The sequence below is a fragment of the Nicrophorus vespilloides genome, unplaced genomic scaffold (genome assembly GCF_001412225.1).
Source record: "Nicrophorus vespilloides isolate i.1.1-1 unplaced genomic scaffold, Nicve_v1.0, whole genome shotgun sequence".
NCBI lineage: Eukaryota > Metazoa > Arthropoda > Insecta > Coleoptera > Silphidae > Nicrophorus > Nicrophorus vespilloides.
This window is the reverse complement of record NW_017099765.1, coordinates 5,498-25,976: the sequence shown is the minus strand read 5'-3', so window position 1 is coordinate 25,976 and position 20,479 is coordinate 5,498. Positions and strand designations below refer to the sequence as shown.

Here is a 20,479-nt window from a genome sequence, read left to right as displayed (position 1 = left end):
AACTATATTTTGTTGACCAATCAATAGATTACCAAGATATTTGGAATTGAATTTCTTGACTTCCTATACGATTCCACTGGTATTAATTTTCGATATTATTCATATCAAAATTGAATGTAATTATCAACCGTAACTTGCTATAAAAATACGACGTTAATTGTAGATTGTGCAAAGGCACAGGGACAGTTCGTCCCACGTTATTTACACTGGTTTTATCGATAAAACCGAATAGCGTGGGCGACTTCAATTATGAAAAGTCAGTTGCCGGTGTATTGCGGGACGGGGCGAACGTGTGCTTCGTCGTCGTCGTCGTCGTTTACTGAAAAAGCAGCTTTGCAGAAGGGATTATTTGATGATGGAAAGGGTTTCTGTGCTGGCGACGGCCGTTCGGATCCGCTGCCCTTCTTGCCGTGCACGAAACTAGGTCAAAAACGATCGATACTATTCCGATGCGAGTAGGAAATGTGAAGAACGGGAATGCCGTCACAGCAGAAGCAGAAGGGAGGACATCAAATATGCATGAATGTTATAGAATGAGGAAGCAGTGAGAGTTTCGTGGAATATGAGCGGTAAAAACGGACCGAAAAGGACGTCCGGAATCGGTGAGTATACGTTTCTATGTAGGAATATTGATCACTTTTATTTTAATCAAAACTGAACAATGTTACCAAACAACTGCGAAGTGAAACTTGTCGATTGGAAACATTTTTATGAACTCGAAGATTAAGTTGACGATAAATTTGTTGTAGCAGAATGAATTTAGTCGAAGAGGAAAAGAAAAAGGCGGTAAATTTCGGCGGAGCGTGTATATAAAATATTTATAGATAAATCGTTTATGTTTTGGCGTTGCGGTTGGCCAAGATAAATGATGCCCAACGTTACAGAGGCGGGGAACGAGAGAAGATAATTTACTGAATTATTGACCTATCGATTCCGTGATTCAAATGGAATTGGATTTCGTGTTGGTAGTATTGAATTGGAGCCATTCAAATGTATTTGAAAATTGCATTTGAAGATTAAATATTTTACTAAATTTCAACAGCTTGTTGTAAGAGAATGATAAACGTCACAAATTCGGCTATAAGCTCATTGGAAAGGTCAAAGTTTTATCTTTGATACACATCTTTCATATTTTAGTTGGTTTTTGTATTTATGGAGTAATTAGATAAAATGTGGAAACATCTAAAATAAAAACGAAATATTTCAGATTTATTGACCAATCAAAGTCAAGAGTATTAAACAATTAAGTAATAGTATTTTTTCTTATATATATTCGAGTATATTATAAGAGAATTGAGTTAAAACTTCTGGTTTCGAAATGGAAATTTGAAAACTGTCAGTGTCAAATTTGTTGTGAAGTTTTGAACGAAATAATTCGTTTCGTTCGATGAGGGTGATTCCGACGGTCATGGATATGAGCAAGTCCGGTCACCGTCTGGTGACGGTGAACTTCGAGATCTTCGGGAAGGTGCAGGGCGTGTACTTTCGCAAGTGCACGGCGAAGCAGGCGAGAACGTTGGGTCTGAAGGGTTATTGCATGAACACGGATCGCGGAACGGTGCAGGGAACGATACAGGGCGCCGACAATCGCGTCGCCGAGATGAAGAACTGGCTGAAGGAGGTCGGATCTCCGGCGTCGCGCATCGACAAGGCCGTCTTCAGCAGCGAGCAGGAGATCAGCAAACTGCAGTCGGGCAGCTTCACGATCAGGCAGTAGTAAATATGAACTGTGATTGGAAAATACACAATAATTCTTCCTGTACGCATTCTTTTTTTTGTTGTTTTTGTTTTCTGGATTGGGGTGTGTTTTCTGTTGAGGGGGTGGGAGGTGGATGATGTCCTGCGCTTCCGTTCCGCTCCATGTAGTCATGGCAACGGCGGGAGCGCTTTCGGAGATGTCGGGACTCCCGAGGTTTTCAGTAGTGGTCGACGGGCAGCAGAGTGCACACACAAACACACTAAGTTTTATATAATAAAATATACACACTTGTCCGTCCCGCATATACATATGTATACAACAACAAAAAAAAACAGGTTTTCTTCTTGGTGTCTCTCTTCAGGTGTAGTAGTCTCGCGGTGGTAAAGAAGAGCACGTGAAAGAAGAAAGCTCGAACAGCGCGCGCGTTCCTCCTCTTCGGCTCCTATTAGAAAAGAGGCGCGAGATTCCAGCGTGAAATGAATGGAGGAGGAACATCGTGCGACTGAAGGAAGAGAGGAGAAAGCATGATTTGAATTGAATTGTTGAGAGAGTTAAAAAAGTAAGGAAAATCGTTGGTGGTGGTGTCATGATCGGTGACAAAGTGATGGTGAAGTTCGGGAAGAAGGAGCGGCAGGACAGGAGAGAGCTGTTGGCTAGTACCAAAGACATGGAGGATGGAGATGATAAGCACAATGATAATGGTACGACGATGATGATGATCATATTTTCCCTCGAAGAGAAAGTTTGAAAAGAATCCTCTTTCATTCAATATTACATATAGAAAGTATCTCTTAATTTAGTCCATTATTTGGACTAAAAACATCCTCAATTATCCTTGAATTCAGTTAACTGCATAATCGATTCCATATTATTATTACCCTCATGCAATTTCAAATTACATTTACATAAACGCAACTCATTTTCATTAGTGAAACTTGTTATTTAATTATATTCGAATAACAACAAATTTGTATAATATTTATTAATAGAAATAATTAGAAAGTTATATTACTTCTCAAGAGAATACTTTATAGTTGTATCAAAACATTGAAAAAGTTTTTGACTTGTTACAACAAATAACATTCGTTTTGTTAATGTGTAATTTTGGTGCCTTTCATATATAAAATATTGAAAAAGTATTTGAGTTATCACGAAAAAAACGCAATATTTCTCTCAAAAATGAAAATTACGAAACGAAAATTACTGAAACACATGCGTAATTTAGATGCGCTTCATATACAAAATTAATATATAGAAAAAGTTTTACAGTTTTCGTGTTATTTATAAAAGTTATTTAAACATTATTTGAAATAGGGTTAAGTTAATTTAGGTTAGATTAAACGATTGCAAACTGGTTATTTTTTTGTTTTTTTTTTTATTGTTTTCGAATGCGTTTTATGTTAGGTCGAGTGCGGGATTCTATTTTCAAGCGTCGGTCGTTACAAAATTATATAAAAGAAAAAAAAACCAAGAATCGTAAAAGAAGTTTTATTCGAGTTGAAGTCGAAAACTTATTGGATTCAGTCCAGAAATATTTTTTGTTTTAATTTATTTATTAACGAATGCACACAATTTTAATTAATATAAAATTACAATTAAATAAATGTAAATTTTGCTTATTTATTTTTATGATGAACAGTCGATAATTGTTGGAAAGGATGAGCGTGAATCAAAGGCTTGTAAGAATTTGAAGGCACTTACTTTCCAGGCGAAGAATGTGGGAATACCGAAGAGTGCCGGAGCTATTGATTACGCGTAGAGAATATAAATGTACTTAGCTGTAACGCTATCAGCGCGAAACGTAAGTGGAATGGTTGAGGAGAATAGAGAAGACCAGGAGGAAAGTGAAGAACACAGAAAAGGCTCTTCCATATTTATAGTACAAGAAAATACGAGAGGAAGAAATAATGACTTGATTTTCCCCACTTTTCAAAGAGTTTGGAACTCGGAAGTCCGATTGCGTAAATGCGTTGTATACTGTTATAATTTTTTTTTTGTTCTGGAATAAATAATTCCCATCGAGATCAATCATCTCGCTGCGGAGTGGCGATGCTCGCGGCGCGCAGTATATTTTAGGCCCGACCAGTGTTTACGAAATCGCCGGAACGGGTGAACATAAATCGCCGAAAAAATCTGTACAGAGATTCGCAGCCGTATTTCTGATCCCGCTTCTGCTTCGCCACCACCTACTACAACACACGCATATCTCTTCTGTTTTTTTGCAGCCGCCTTTCAACGGGTCAGAGAGAACATCGAGGATCTCGACTGCAGTTCATCGGGAATCGACGAAACCGATCTGGTGTTCCTCAAAGGCCTCATGGACAGTCCAGTCTTCCAGAACCTTGTCAAGGTAAAACCATTGTAACACATACAAACTGAATCTAAGTCTAAGCAGTAAGTGTGCAAAAGTGGGAATGAACGTGCATTAGCAGATGATGATAATAATAAAGTAGGATTTGCGAGCGGGGGGAATGAACAGGTTTATTGATTCTGGATGCGCGCCAACCCTTCCGCTCGTTGATGTAATTAACGAACGCGTGTTTTGGACAAAATTTTGTTCCTCTTTCTTTTGTTAGTTAAACTAGGTTTAACGATGAATCTAGAGTACGAAAATATTATCTGAGGAGAAAGCTTCAAATAGACAATGCGAAAAGATAATCGTGCGTGAAAACGGGATTTTACATCATTTTCATGGATAAAACTCGTCGTAGGTTCGTTTTACAACTGTATTTGTTGAAATTTAAATGATACTATCAAGACGCCATCTGTGAACACAAATATTTAATCATTTATTTCCACTTAAAAAAAATACACAATAAATATGAATTCATATAGTTTTTTTTATTAATAATTATGACTGATTGACTGATTTTCATTAATTGTTTTGAGTTTTGAAACTTATATCGTATCGGATTATTTAATATAAGCAACGTCAAATCTTTGCACTTAGGGTGGTATAAATAAAGGATGAAATTTATATACTCCATCTATTAATAGAAATACGAAACATTTAAATCAATTTTATCTATGCAGTTACTTATTGCCATTAGCAACTATACTCAATTTTAATTAACCTATAATATTTTCTAACTTCATATTTGACAGTTCTGGGTTAAAATCTAGTAATTTGTATCAATACGCACAAGGGGTTGTATAACTGAAGTAAGTTATATATCGATGACATCTGTTATTATAATTAAGAAATATTTTAAAGCTATATAGTCTAATTCAAATTGTATGTTTATTATTGTTTGAATCTTGTTAAGATGTTCTCTGTTAAATTCAAGAGAACAGAGTGACTCTGAGAGAAAGCTTCGTCTGGTGAAACAATAAAGAAATTACTTTTGTTTTTTTTTACTTTTGATATTTGACAGTTAAAATCTAGAGATTTTTATCAATACGCACTTGGGGTTGTATAACTGAAGTAAGTTATTTATCAATGACATCTGTTATTAGAATTAATAAATATTTTAAAGATATAGTCTAATTGAAATTGTATGCTTATTATTGTTTGAATCTTGTGAAGATGTTCTCTGTTAAATTCAAGAGAACAGAGTGAGTCGGAGAGAAAACTTCTTCTGGTGAAACAATAAAGAAATTACTTTTGTTTTTTTTTACTTTTGATATTTGACAGTTAAAATCTAGAGATTTTTATCAATACGCACTTGGGGTTGTATAACTGAAGTAAGTTATTTATCAATGACATCTGTTATTGGAATTAAGAAATATTTTAATGATATAGTCTAATTGAAATTGTATGCTTATTATTGTTTGAATCTTGTGAAGATGTTCTCTGTTAGATTCAAGAGAACAGAGTGATTCGGAGAGAAAGCTTCGTCTGGTGGAACAATAAAGAAATTACTTTTGTTTTTTTTTACTTTTGATATTTGACAGTTAAAATCTAGAGATTTTTATCAATACGCACTTGGGGTTGTATAACTGAAGTAAGTTATTTATCAATGACATCTGTTATTAGAATTAAGAAATATTTTAATGCTATAGTCTAATTCAAATTGTATGCTTATTATTGTTTGAATCTTGTGAAGATGTTCTCTGTTAAAATCAAGAGAACAGAGTGACTCGGAGAGAAAGCTTCTTCTGGTGTTTTTACGAGCAAAAAGTGTGCGCGGTGAAAGGAATTTACGGTTAAAATAGACAATGCGTTTTGCATAGATGTACGCGTTTAGAGACGGCTCATTTTCTCCGCTCGCGCACTGTTAAATCGTGCGTGAAAACATCAGAGAACCGCTGGTTTTCAGCAAATAACCATTTTGTTGCATTACTTCCAGAAAATTTAAATTTTCAACAAATAAACATTTTAAATTTTTCAAGTAAAAAACATCTTTGTTACTGTCCAACAATTTCTATAAAATCAAGTTTTTGAGAAATCATTTAATCGCTAATAAAAATAGACTTCAATTATGTGAAAAACTTTTCGCAACATTTTATAAATCTCGCGATGCGATGATTACATAAATCGGTTACAATGTAATTCTACAACTCTTCGTTCGGAAATCCGTTCGAGTTTTAATGGATTCGCCGAATCCAAATGGCTGGCGCCAGTTTTTCCGGCGAGTTTACCCAAGCCAAGTGGAAATGTGTTTTTCTCTCGCCTCTTTTTTTTTTGTTCTTTCTTTCTTTCTTTATTACATCCTTCCACTTTCCGGTCTCGTGTCTGCTTCGAAAGAATAAATAAATAAATAATACATAAAAAAAATATACTTCGCAGATTAAACAGGAATAAAAGCGATGCGAAGAGTGCTTTTAATTAGTTCATCGCGTGACCTAGAATCGTAAATTTTCGGTTTAACTAACTAACTACACCTTGTATTTAATTACTGACCTAAATTTGCAATAAAGCAAGACTTTGTATGTGTTTTGTTTTTATATTACGTTTGGGATAAAGAAAATCTTTATTTTTGTATGAAAATTAGGGAGGGCCGTGATTACATTTTGTTTGTTTTAATCAAGAGGGTTGTGGGAATTCTATTATTATTACTAATTAGATTTCTTATTAAATTTTCATTTTTTAACAAACGCTTTGTATTATAGATTACTTCAATTATGTTTATAAATTTAAAAAATAGTAAATTACATAATTATGTACATGTGGCGTCATCTATTGGAATAACAATTTTGTTAATTGGAAAACAGTACAATTAGGAAATGAAAAATAAACTTAAGAAATAAATAAAAAGTTCACGTAATTCTCTGTTTATTATTGCACGAAACTTTGTTATGCTTTGGTCTTTCTTTCTGTACGATTAAACGAGAGAGTTTATTTATTTATTCTCGGTACATCTTCGTAGCGCAATTGAAACGAAACTTGCGTCGATTTCGCAAACGATTTGTTTATTGTTTCGCGTTTCGGATGCACCGGGGCGCTTACGCAACGCCGATTGTTTGCGTTCGTTTAATTTCGAAAAATATTTATTGTTTGGCGGCGCGAAAGCATGATTTTATGGCGACATCGATCGACCATCACCTACGAAAACCAAAGCAAACGATAATTTCGTTCCATTTGCAACAAAAAACAAACAAGAAAAACAATGATTTTGACCTTAATTGTCGTTCAGGTTATTGGGTTAATTCGCTCAATTCTTCTAAATCATCTCTGTTTGGGCGGCGACGAGTCATTCTCTCACCCACTCATTCCATCGTTAAGATGAACTTAGTTTTTGAACTGAAATCACGAGAAAAGAGATTTTAATCACGGCTCATTAAACGAACGTTAAATATAACGACTGCTTCAAAATGTACCTTTCTCTCAATTAAAATCTAAGCCGGCTACAAGTTAAACCAGTTAAAGGTCAATTAGTTGTTTTCTACAATATATTTTATTGAAAATTTCATGTTATAAATTGAGAAACAAAAACTCAATTAATTGTTTAATATTTTTGAAATGTATAAAAATTATCACGTTTTCTTTGTTGAATTGTAGAGAACTATTCGCACAATGCGTTTATCTGCTGTGCCAGTTCTCATGAGTTTCAATTATGCAGAAAACATCACATATACATTATATTCTCATGGGACAAAGTGCACAGTTCTATATAATAACAATCATTAATCTAGAAACACTAGGATTTAAATAACAAAGAAATGGGTTATTCTTATGTTTTAGTCATTCTCATGAATTAATGTCAATTTTTTCTGCGATTGTTCATTTTTTTTATAGATTGAACTGTCAAGTTAATTAACGTTAATGATCAGATTTAAATTATTGTGAAGTTTTGTTTGAAAAAAATGTTCTTCAGCTTATAACAGGCAACTCGATGAAACTACAAAGATGTATGTAGGCGCGTTGGAAAGGTGAGATCTTCAGCTTTCATACGAGTGGTCGATGATGTAAGTACCTTTAGGGGTTGTTGAGAAATTTACGAAAACCCGAAAACACTGAAAAAAAAAAACGAGAAAACCGTCATTTCTCTGTTACGTATAAGACGTTAAGTATGTGTTTTTTTTTCAATTTCTACAGCCCATAGCAGGCGACTCGGTGACAGCACGAAGATGTATGTAGGCTTGTTGGAAAGACAAAATATTCAACTTTCATACGAGTGGTCGATGATGTAATTACCTTAAGGGGTTGCCAAGAAAATCAAGAAAAACTGTAAAAACTGAATAAAAATGATAAAAAAATGTTCTTCAGCTTATAACAGGCAACTCGATACAATTACAAAAATGTATGTAGGCGCGTTGGAAAGGTGAGATCTTCAGCTTTCATACGAGTGGTCGATGATGTAATTACCTTTAGGGGTTGTTGAGAAATTTACGAAAACCCGAAAACACTGAAAAAAAAACGAGAAAACCGTCATTTCTCTGTTACGTATAAGACGTTAAGTATGTGTTTTTTTTTTCAATTTCTACAGCCCATAGCAAGCGACTCGGTGATAGCACGAAGATGTATGTAGGCTTGTTGGAAAGACAAAATATTCAACTTTCATACGAGTGGTCGACGATGTAATTATCTTAAGGGGTTGTCGAGAAAATCACGAAAAACTGTAAAAACTGAATAAAAACGAGAAAAAAATGTTCTTCAGCTTATAACACGCGACTCGATGAAACTACAAAGAGGTATGTAGGCGCGTTGGAAAGGTGAGATCTTCAGCTTTCATACGAGTGGTCGATGATGTAATTACCTTTAGGGGTTGTCGAGAAATTCACGAAAACTCGAAAACACTGAAAAAAAACGAGAAAACCGTCATTTCTCTGTTACGTATAAGACGTTAAGAATGTGTTTTTTTTTTCAAATTCTACAGCCCATAGCAAGCGACTCGATGACAGCACGAAGATGTATGTAGGCTTGTTGGAAAGACAAAATATTCAGCTTTCATACGAGTGGTAGATGATGTAATTATCGTTAGGGGTTGCCGAGAAAATCACGAAAAACTGTAAAAACTGAATAAAAACGAGAAAAAAATGTTCTTCAGCTTATAACAGGCGACTCGATATAACTACAAAGATGTATGTAGGCGCGTTGGAAAGGTGAGATCTTCAGCTTTCATACGAGTGGTCGATGATTTAATTAACTTTAGGGGTTGTCGAGAAATTCACGAAAACGTTAAGACGTTAAGTATGTGTTATTTTTTCAATTTTTACAGCTCATAGCAGGCGACTCGGCAGCACTACGAAGATGCCAGTTCGCTCGTTGGAAAGGTGAGAAATTCAGCTTTCATACGAGTGGTCGATGATGTAACTATCTTAAGGATTTATCGAGAAAATCACGAAAAACTGTGAAAACTGAATAAAAAACGAGAAAAAAATGTTCTTCAGCTTATAACAGGCGACTCGATATAACTACAAAGATGTATGTAGGCGCGCTGGAAAGGTGAGATTTTCAGCTTTCAAACGAGTGGTCTATGATTTAATTGCGTTTAGGGGTTGTCGAGAAATTCACGAAAAACCGAAAACACTCAAAATAAAACGAGAAAACCGTCATTTCTCTGTTATGTATAAGACGTTAAGTATGTGTTTTTTTTTTAATTTCTACAGCTCATAGCAGGCGACTCGATGACAGTACGAAGATGTATGTAGGCTTGTTGGAAAGACAAAATATTCAGCTTTCATACGAGTGGTCGATGATGTAACTATCTTAAGGATTTATCGAGAAAATCACGAAAAAACTGCAAAAACTGAATAAAAAACGAGAAAAAAAAGTTCTTCAGCTTATAACAGGCGACTCGATATAACTACAAAGATGTATGTAGGCGCGTTGTGAATGTGAGATCTTAAGCTTTCATACGAGTGGTCTATGATGTAATTACCTTAAGGGGTTGTCGATAAAATCACAAAAAACTGCAAAAACTGAATAAAAAACGAGAAAAAAATGTTCTTCAGCTTATAACAGGCGACTCGATGATACTACAAAGATGTATGTAGGCTCGTTGGAAAGGTGAGATATTCAGCTTTCATACGAGTGGTTGGAAAAGATGAAGGTTTATGAATTTGTAGCTTTTATGAAAATAATTAAACTCTCTCTTGAATAAAAGGAAATGTAATTAATTTGCTTTGCAAAAAAATAGTCTAATGCAGCTAAAAATAAGTAGAAAACACGCGTTTCCTCCATCTAATAGTATTTATAACTTTCCCAATATAAATAGAAATTATCCAAACACTCCAATGAGTTTGTTTATTTGGCGTTCAGATCGGCGGAACCTTGAATTTGACAAAATTCCGCTTCCTTCTCGAAATTCAAGGTCAAGATTGAATGCAGAAGTCAACTTTTATCGATTCCGAGACTGCAAGGGTACACAAAAAAAAAAATTGGTTTGCTAGGGTGTGGAAATAATGGAAAAGACGCGTTTTCGCACCCCTCCGGGATGTTTTTCATTGATGCAGTCCCGACGAGGGTGTACGTCTGCACATAGAGAAGAGATGAATGGGGAAAGAGAGACGCACAGAGTGAACGAAGAATCTTTAGGGTGGGTGTGTGTGTGTATCTGCGTTGCTTTTAGTCGCAATGCAGGAACGGTGTGAGGATGATGTTTTTTACCCTCTGACGAAGAGTCCGAAAGGGAGAGAGTCGGCGGATTGAATCGATTTTTTTTCCTGCGTTGCGCTCGAAAATAAAAATCAAATCGTAAAAACTCTGCGGTAACTAAAGTGAAAATCGCGTGCCGAGAAAATTAAAGGATTTTTCTTATCATGTACAGATCGTAGTTACAGGTAAGATTGCTTTTTATTTTGTTCGCTTGTTTATTTATTGATTGGTATCCTAGTGACCGGTGTCGGTGATTCATTGGCTCATGAATTCTTCATGAACGTCTCTTCCTATACGATTGAAATAGACATAACGCGTAAAAGAGAAAAACGGAAATACTTCATTGGAATTTAATAACGTTTTATTTCTATATTTACTATTCATGAAGACCTTAAATTCTTTACCTTTCAGTGCGTCCATTTAATTTATTTATTGACTTTTTCGTAATATTTAATTGCGATATTTTTATATGAAAAAAAATAAAATATATTAATATTTAAACTTTTTGTATATTTCTCGATATAATAACAGTTGTTACGTTAATTACCTTAGTTACTTAATAATTGACATACTCCTAATAACAGTTGCTAGGGACGCTTTATAGGTTATCAATGTCACCTGTCAATACATTATACTTTCAATGACAGTTACTTAAGTATGGAATTTGTCCAATTTGACTAATTTTCCACACTTTAAAAAAAAATCGAAATAACTTAAAGAAGATTACATTGTTAAATTTAAAGAAATCAAGTGACTAAATCTAATAAACAATTGCTACATCGAATCGCTCGTAATACAAAGTACGTTTTATACGACAGTGATTTACTTGTAAGAAATGAATCACAATTAAATCAAGTGGAACTTTTGACCATCGAGGAATGAAACATTATCGTTTTTACTTAAGTGTGATTACTTTGTTTCGACTAATCAAGTGAAAACAATAAAGAAATGATGGTTTGTGTCGCAGAAACAATTGCTGTGACTCATGCGTTTCGGTGAATGCGATATTATCCACTTGAAGTCATTTTCCTGTACGTTTTTCGAACGAAATAAGTTTAAATAATTAGCGTCATTAAGTCAGGTGGAAAAGGTGGGGAGAGGAGGTGAACACAATGGAATTACTAAGCGGGAGGGGGATTGAAAAAAAAAAGAGAAGAGAAGACTAGATCCCCTCTTCGAAAGTTCCGCGGACACCAGAGCCTACTACGAACTGGACGTCGGTCGTGTTCAGAGCCTGCTGCGACGCCTACTACAACCTACATACACCTGCTGCACGCGATAAACAAAACAATAAAAAGAAAATAACAAATTGAAAAAGAGAAACAAAAATTGGAAACAGAAGGTGAAAATCGAAAAGTTGGAAAACAATTGAGTACAGAGTGCGCGACGACGGAACCGGAAAGCATGGCATCGTGACGTCATCCTCGAAAGTGTTGTTGAAAGTGTTGTTAATTTTATTATTATTGTTGTTTGTTGTTATTGTGAGATCGATTTGAGCGGATTAAAAATCGGAAACGACGAAAGGTAAAAAACATAATTAAAATATTTTATCATTGTGAAAAGGTAAAAAGCCTTAGCGCGTTTTTGTTTGCTCGTAACGGAGGCCACACCTGTGAAAGTTAAAGTCGCGGGAATGAACAATGGCAACACCGACATTTTATATATATATACACTCACATATGCTTTATGTGTAGACACACACTCGCATACTACATAGGTGGTTGTATACGTGAGTTTTACCTGTACCGGTTTTGCTCGAGGATGATGCTACTGCTTTTGGACCGAAAATAAAAGAGTCAAAAGAATCATTTACAGACAAACCAAAAAAAAAAAAATATATTAAAGAAAGACTTCGCGTTTTAATTTGTCGAAGAAGTTTAAGTTAAAGTGCATGTGTTGAGGTCGGTTTTCTGTTGTCGTCCCGACCTTTTTCAATTGATTCCGGTCATGCAACGCGGACGCAACGCTATCGAGAAGATCCCTCAAAGCATGACAAGAAGAAGAAGAAGCACCGACGTTCTTTCGTTCCTTTTGACTTCTTCCTACGCCTTCTTCCTCCACGAACCCTTTTGTGATCTGAATAATAAACTCGTTTGCGTGTGTGTGTCTGTCTGTTGTGTTCGAAAAAGACGACGAAATGCGATCGTTAAATCCCTCGCTTTTAAATGCCCGCTTAAAGACTCTAGTAGTCTGTGCATTCAGTCACCCGTTTCCAAGGAAACTTTAAAAAAAAGAACCATACAATTTTTGGTTTTCAAAGCATTCTACTCACAATTGACAGAATTAAGACAATCTTTAATTCTTTATTTTACAAGAGAAAAAATAAGTACAATCTTGATGCAACATTATTAGTTTTGAAATTATACTAAAAGTTGTTTCTTGAAGGAATCTTTGCGAGTTCTTAATTTCCTTGCTTTAAATTCTATTCACATACTTTCCGTGAAAGCTATCACATATTCATTCAAATTAAGTGAGCAAGTGTTCTACTTTGTCCATACAAACTTAGGAAACGAAGATTTTAAACAAATTTGTCAACTTTTTATTTTCTTTTTATACATTTGTTCTAAAAAAAAAACATAAATTTCTCTTTGAATCCAATTAGACTTTTTGAAACCTAAAGGTTATAAGTATAAAACTAAAATATAAATGAATCTATCATCGATTATTACGATTATTATTCTGAAAATCTTATTTATTGAAAGAAATCCAATTACAGTTTGTATATTAACTCTTATGATGTTATATGAAACAGTTATTTTTTTCATAAATCCTTAAATCTCAGTTATAACAAGTTTATTAAGTGTGTGTTCGAAGATTATGCTGTTGAAAATGAGCATTTACAAATAAATAACCTTGTAAATTATTAAAGAAAAAAAAACTGGAAAAGTCAGGTTTGTTTTTTTTACTTTGGAATTGATTAATTCTAGCTTATAAAGATGGAAATAACAAACTTTACTTTTATTATATTGTTCCAAAGCTTTTAAATAGTAAACAAGTTTGTAGTGAGTTTGTGTTGCATGTTTAGAGGCTAGGAATCCGTGAAAACGTTCCATGCATAAATCGATGAATGCTAGCTAAAGCGATGATATTTAGTTCAAGGAAACTAGCAAATGGAAAGCGGATTCGAGCCGGATTCCCTTCAACGTCTCAAATTCAAAGCTCTCTTAAAATTACAAAATAATCAATCGATATTTTGAGTCATTGCCTCAAAAATTTCAACTATTTATCGTCCGATAACACGAAGAGGACAAACATTGGTTTTATCACACGCAATGACACTTCCAAGTTAACACGACGGAAGAGAGAAATAGAGATAGAATGGTGTTGTTTCGGTGAGGGCAAGGAACTCGGAAACTCAATGAACTTTCACGAGTCGAGATTGCGTTTTGCCCCGAGAACCACACCAGCAAGAGTAGTATTAGTAAGTGTACTTACTTTGCGGACAGATGAAACGTTAGAACCTTTTCGACGTAATCTACATATGCGAATAACACAAAAACACTGTGGAAAACAGCAGTAGAAACGATAAGGTTTCACAAACAAAAAAAAAACAAACTTTCCAATCGCTCAACAATAATATCAATATTTTGAGTAATGCAATGTTCCATCTCGTGTTTCATGTACATATCAGTGAAATAAACAAATATTAATTTAATTTATCTAAAAACGTTACTATGGTTTATTGTTGATATTCGAAAGAAGATCTTATGCACTATGACTAATTAGAAAAATTTAGTAAATTCAATTATTGCTAGTTTCTAATTATTTACTGTTTCTTTAGAATTAAGTAAAATAAATATGGTTATGTTGTAATATAATCGTGCAAATATTAGTTTTTTTGTTCTGAAAACTAAGAAATTATGTTCGTTCGTTGCGCATCTGCCCCGATCTGCAGATTGGATCACAGCTGTTTCCTCAATTTAAAGGTCCACGCAATATATACGCACTATATAACGGTACTAGGTGTGCTGAAAATAAAAAACAAAAGCGTAGGGAGGAAACAACTGCATACTTTCAGGGCCACCCTCGTCCTTGACACCTGACGTATGAAGAAGAAGAAGAAGAAGGGTCGTTTGTTTTGCGTACGTGTGAGTGCACATGTATACCTGAAGTCTGGGAGAGTCAAGAGGGCATTGCGTAAGGCACAGGTGCTACTCTTCGAGCAGGTAGATCGAAGAGGGCCGAGCACGTATTTTATATTATATATATATGTAAAGGGATTAAACGGAGCCGCATTTTACCTAATCGCTATAAATAAAGGGTTTTTTTTCTTCAGGTTTTATGTATTTAGGACGAATCTAAACTTGATATATATAAAAAAAAAGATAGGTTTACATCTTTATCGTCTACAGATTTGTAACGTTCCACTTAATTGCTTTGTACTGATGTAAGAATTAAGATATTCTATGAAGAATTGAAAGGAAATTCATGTTTTGTTAATGATTCTTCAAGCAAAAAAAATATTGAAAGAAAGTTTCTATTATATCATTATGTAAAGAACAATGACGTATGAAAATTGTACACTAAATATTATAAAGGAAATTCTATTATATAAAAATATATGTTGTACCCCAGATGGGACTCGAACCCACAATCCCCGGCTTAGGAGGCCGATGCCTTATCCATTAGGCCACTGGGGCTTATAAAAAAAAATCGCACATATCATTACTCGCGATTACGGTGATATAATTCTAAATTAATTGAGGCGCCGTCGGTTATGACAATTCGCGTTTAAATTGTAGGAATGCGGCTGACTCACGGTCAGTTAGTAGTTACTCATTGGTTTCGCGTTGCGTAATAACAAGCGAGCAATACAATAATATTATTATCGTTGATTTGTTGTTTGTATCAACATAGGTGCAGCAGGGCCGGATTATTAATGTCGTTGTTTATTTGGAAAGGTGCAGGACCGGCTTGAGGAGCCTCCGAAGCTGCCGAAACCGATAGGCGTGACGAACAAGGATCTAGTGAGCGAACTGATTTTGCGGTGCGGTAGGTCGAGGAATCGGGAGTTGAGAGAACTCGGACAGTTGTTGGCGAGGCCGCATCTGAGGGCTCTCATAGAGACGCACGACAAGATCGGAGAGGTGATCTTGGGGCCGAAGATATCGAGTCCGAAAGTCGAGGACATTCTTCCAGCTCTCAACGGGATGACGGGGGAGACTTTCAGGATGGTCGGGCTTCGCAGGAAGCCCGGAGAACCGTTGGGTTTGACGGTAATTTGAGATTAGTTTAGCGGAAATTAGGTTTTTGGAAAGTAAAGTTGTCTGTTCAAGGTCCAAGTGGATGAGAGCGAGAATCTCGTCGTGGCGAGGATCCTCGAGGGTGGAATGATCGAAAAGCAGGGATTACTGCATACGGGCGACGTTATTCTGGAGATCAACGGAGCTCCCGTATACACGCCCGAAGAATTGCAGACGGAAATCGCAAAATCCAAGGATTCCGTGACGCTGAAGATCGGCCAGAACGACACCACCGACAGCTCGGCTCCGGTCACGCACGCTGCTCTAGTTGCCAATGGAAACGCCAAAAATGGGATCAATAAAAAACTGACTGTAAGTCAACAAGACTCAGTGTGAAACCTTGAGGTACTTGCAACTGTCGAGAAAACAAAATCTGTAACGATGCTTTTTTTTGTTTTGTTTTAGTGTTACATGAGAACTCTGTTCCAATACGATCCGGAGGAGGATACGCTTCTGCCGTGCAAAGAGATCGGTCTGAAATTCGAGCGCGGCGACATCCTCCAGATCGTCGACCAGAAGGATCCGAACTGGTGGCAGGCGAAGATCGCCGGAACGGATGGACCCGTCGGTCTCATTCCCTCCATCGAACTGGAGGAGAGAAGGAAAGCCTACGTCCATCCGGAAGCGGATTACGTGCACAAGATAAGCATCTGCGGCGCTCGCATCTCCAAGAAAAAGAAGAAAATCATCTACCAGTCGAAGAGCAACACCGATTTCGATAAAGCGGAACTTTTGCTGTACGAGGAGGTCACGCGAATGCCGCCGTTCAAGAGGAAAACTCTGGTACTGATTGGATCTCAAGGCGTCGGTCGTAGAACCATCAAGAACAGACTGATCAACAGCGATCCGGAAAAGTTCGGTGGAGTCGTACCATGTAAGTGGTTTTTTTTTTTACTTAAACAAAGTTAAATTTGGAAAGAATATTTTGATTGTTTCGGTCTGTTTAGGGACGACGAGACCGCAGAGAGTGTTGGAAGAGAACGGACAGAGCTACTGGTTCACCGACAAAGAGACGATGGAGGAGGAGATCAGAAAGCACAAGTTCTTGGAGTACGGAGAGTACAATGGTAACATGTACGGTACGCATCTGGACACGATGAGGGAGATCATCAAGCAAGGCAAAATGTGCGTCCTGGATTGTAGCCCGGCTTCTCTGAAGATCCTCCACAACAGCACCGAGTTTCTTCCGTACGTCATCTTCGTAGCTTCACCCGGAATGGAGCATCTGAAGACGCTTTACGACGTGGGTAAAAGCAACAGCAACTTGAGACATTCCAGCAGGAACTTGACGGTAACTAAATCTATCACTCTTAAGCTCGTTTTTTATTGCTATGATCGTTATTATTATTATGCATCGTTTTATTATTTTATATTATTTTTTTTTAATTTATTTTATCCGCATGATTTAGTTTGATCGCCAAAGCTCAATTAGGTTCAGCTCGCGTAGGGCGAGGACGTTGGAATCTCTAGCTTCGCTCTATGAGGTAAGAATACGTGTTATTATGCTCCCAATTGACATTTCCATCCTTCCTTGCTATTTATAGACTTAGAACTTTAGACTTAATTAATTAGTTTTCCCCCATTTGCAACTAAACTAGATAGATTCGTAATGAGATTAAGTAAGAACTTAGTTTCTGTGCAATTTAACTATTTAACAAATTCTTAAAATTTCACCACTAAATATTAATATTTTTTAATCACTTGACTGCACCAAATTTCTAAATGATATCTGCGATCAAAACGCTAATGCAATTTTGTTCTTGTAGGAGGAAGATCTGAAGAGAACTTTGGAAGACAGCGCGAGTATGCAACGAACGTACGACAAATATATTGATCTCGTAATTACGAACAACGATTTCGATTCGACGTTCAGGCAGGTCATCGAAGCCCTCGAATCGCTGACATCCGAACATCAGTGGGTACCGGTTAACTGGATCTACTGAGGCCATATATAAACAAAAACAAAACTGATACAAAACAAAAGATACATTAAGCGAAACAATGAAACGAAATGCTATTTCCATTCCCAAAACAAAAATTAAAACAAATGCCTTTCAATAAAAGCTTTCAATAACAAATGAATGAAGAAAAAAAGAGAAGAAAACAAGATTTTGTACATACTTGATGTGAGATGAAAATCGTGGCTAAATGCAATTTATTCTTTAACCATATATAAACATATACATATATAAATATATTTAATGAAGTAACTTTAGTGTTTAAGTACAAAGTTTATTAAGCATCGCGATTATACTGATATTATTACTTTATGCTTTTTTTTATTTTTTTGTGTATATTCTATTTCGTTGACGATTTGTACATATATTAAGACGGCCTTGGAAAGAGGCGTAAAATGAGCGAACCCCCGTACTACTAAATCCGTGGATTCGCGTGGATAATCTTCATCCCCGAATCCGCGATTAAGGTCTACTAGCTCTTAAGTAAATCTAAATCTAAGTTTAATCTTTATACTTTTAGCTTTAGGTGCTGTATTATGTTTTCGCTAACCGTCCATGTGTTCAGGGATAAATAATTACGATTTAGTTTTTATTTTTTAATTAATATTTCTTCGCTCTGTTCATGCATTTTCTGCGAAACGATAGTTTTTAAACTTGTTTATTTCTTTTCAACTGTTTTTTATTATTATTATACATATAAATACACACTTAATTTAATGTCTTAACTTTCTACTTTTTAGGTAATGTTAAATATGTTTTCCATTTTTGTTTTTTTTAATTTCTATATCGATTCTCTTTTGTTTTTATTTTGTAATTATATTCTAATTATATTATTACGTCAACTTCGATTCTCAATAAATATTTGACTCAATTTCATTATTCTTTCATTTAATTATATAGTAAACAATTAAAATTAATAATTATATAATTCTTTTTTTCAATATTTTTAATCCGGTCCTGTACGTTTTCAAAATGATACGTCATCGAGGTGATCCGAATTCAATACAGATGTCGCCACGTGCTTTGTTGTTGTCCCGAGACAGGCAACGCGTGTGTGTGTTCCTATTACACTATATCGTGAATTATTTGTGTTATGTTCATAGCTCGCAAAGTAAGTACCTTTTTTTTCATTACTTAAATACAATTAAATCATTTGCAATTCATTCAGAAACGCAGTTTTCAATCGTTGACAATGCGAACCGGTGCATTTCTTAAGAGCACACCCTTAGCATAACCTACAAATTTCGTGCTATTTGTCGACATAAACATGAGACGTACGGATTTTTGTGCCGTTTAAATCCATGGGTATCGTGGATTCGATTGACATCTGTTTTTATTTAGTTTTTCTATTCAATGACATTCGTTAATTGCAACTACTCACATAGTAGTTCAAATGATTATTATTATTATTGCAGTACAATTAATAAACGATTGTATAAATTTTAATGAACGTTAAAATAAATGTAATTAAAAATAATTACGTTAACACTAATAATCGATTTAAAACAAAATTTTGTTCAGTTGTGTTTCTAATATATGCAACTTCATATACGTTAATAATATAAATATGAATTTTGCATTTATTGTTGTAATCTATTAACAATGCGTAGATGAACATTAATAATTTATTTATTTATTTAAAAATGATTGATTTATAACATCAGTTTGTATTATTTGATTTTAATGTATGCAACTCTATTAACAACCTCACAACAAGTATATATTACATGTCTATTAGGGTCTATCGAAATCCCGGCTGTATTAAAATACCGACAATATCGACATGCGACTACCATAAAAATGTTATTGTAGAAATTTATAATAATAAAAGACACTGTCGAGATTTCGATATAGTCGGGATTTGACTACCATAATCCCGACAATGAAAATCCTGACTACCATAAGAATGTTATAGTAGAAATGTATAATAATGAAAGACACTGTCGAGATTTCGATATAGTCGGGATTTTACTACAATAATCCCGACAATCATAAGAATGTTATTGTAGAAAATAATAAAAGACACTGTCGGGATTATGGTAGTCGGGATTTTGACATAGTCGGGATTTTATAAATATTAATAATTTTAATTATTAATAATTCATTTTGAAATGTTTTAAATTATTTATCTAATTTAGATTCGTCATGTTTTTTAAATGATATTTGTATTATGAATTATTGTTTTAAAATTTTATTATAAAAAAAATATGTAATTGTTGATGTTTTTTGTATTTAATATGCTTTTATAAAATAAAAAGTATTTGTCAGAAGTGGGATTCGAACCCACGCCCACAGAAGTGGACTGCGACCTGAACGCAGCGCCTTAGACCACTCGGCCATCCTGACTTATACAATTGATGTCCATGTAGACTATCACTAAAGAAATTTCCATAGATTTTAGATTTTCATAGAATACTTGATTTTTTAAATAATTATAATGAAATGTAAAGTTTGTAAATTATATAAATTTGTTTAATATTTCCTGTTTCAGCTTTTGTTGAATACTTTATCAACTTTGAAGTGCAAACTATTGTTATCGTGCAGAATGTCGTCCGAAACGGGAAGCAGAAGCGTCGCCAGCCAATGCGGCAATTTTTTG

General features: G+C 35.1%; 2 protein-coding genes and 2 non-coding genes across 7 annotated transcripts; 2 read left to right on the top strand and 2 right to left on the bottom strand.

The window, feature by feature from the left end:
* Positions 1-183: 183 nt before the first annotated feature.
* On the top strand, positions 184-17,889 carry LOC108565538 (MAGUK p55 subfamily member 6). 4 transcript variants are annotated; one of them, XM_017925058.1, is made up of 8 exons: positions 184-602; positions 3,925-4,049; positions 15,581-15,895; positions 15,956-16,234; positions 16,328-16,796; positions 16,870-17,213; positions 17,332-17,406; positions 17,689-17,889. In XM_017925058.1, the coding sequence occupies exons 1-8, from the start codon at positions 563-565 to the stop codon at positions 17,863-17,865; spliced, it is 1,824 nt and encodes a 607-aa protein (XP_017780547.1). In that variant the 5' UTR covers positions 184-562; the 3' UTR covers positions 17,866-17,889. The 4 variants fall into 4 exon arrangements, with proteins under 4 accessions (XP_017780547.1, XP_017780548.1, XP_017780545.1 ...); XM_017925056.1 differs by lacking the exon at positions 184-602 and adding an exon at positions 2,002-2,400; XM_017925057.1 differs by lacking the exon at positions 184-602 and adding an exon at positions 2,005-2,400 and having other exon boundaries at positions 15,587-15,895.
* On the top strand, positions 1,363-1,717 carry LOC108565527 (acylphosphatase-2-like). The gene has a single exon (XM_017925041.1). The coding sequence runs from the start codon at positions 1,388-1,390 to the stop codon at positions 1,715-1,717; it is 330 nt and encodes a 109-aa protein (XP_017780530.1). The 5' UTR covers positions 1,363-1,387.
* Trnar-ccu lies at positions 15,247-15,319 on the bottom strand. Its single transcript has one exon. It is a non-coding gene; the product is annotated as a tRNA-Arg (tRNA).
* A 2,253-nt stretch (positions 17,890-20,142) lies between the features above and the next one.
* On the bottom strand, positions 20,143-20,226 carry Trnal-cag. Its single transcript has one exon. It is a non-coding gene; the product is annotated as a tRNA-Leu (tRNA).
* Between the last annotated feature and the right edge of the window lie 253 nt (positions 20,227-20,479).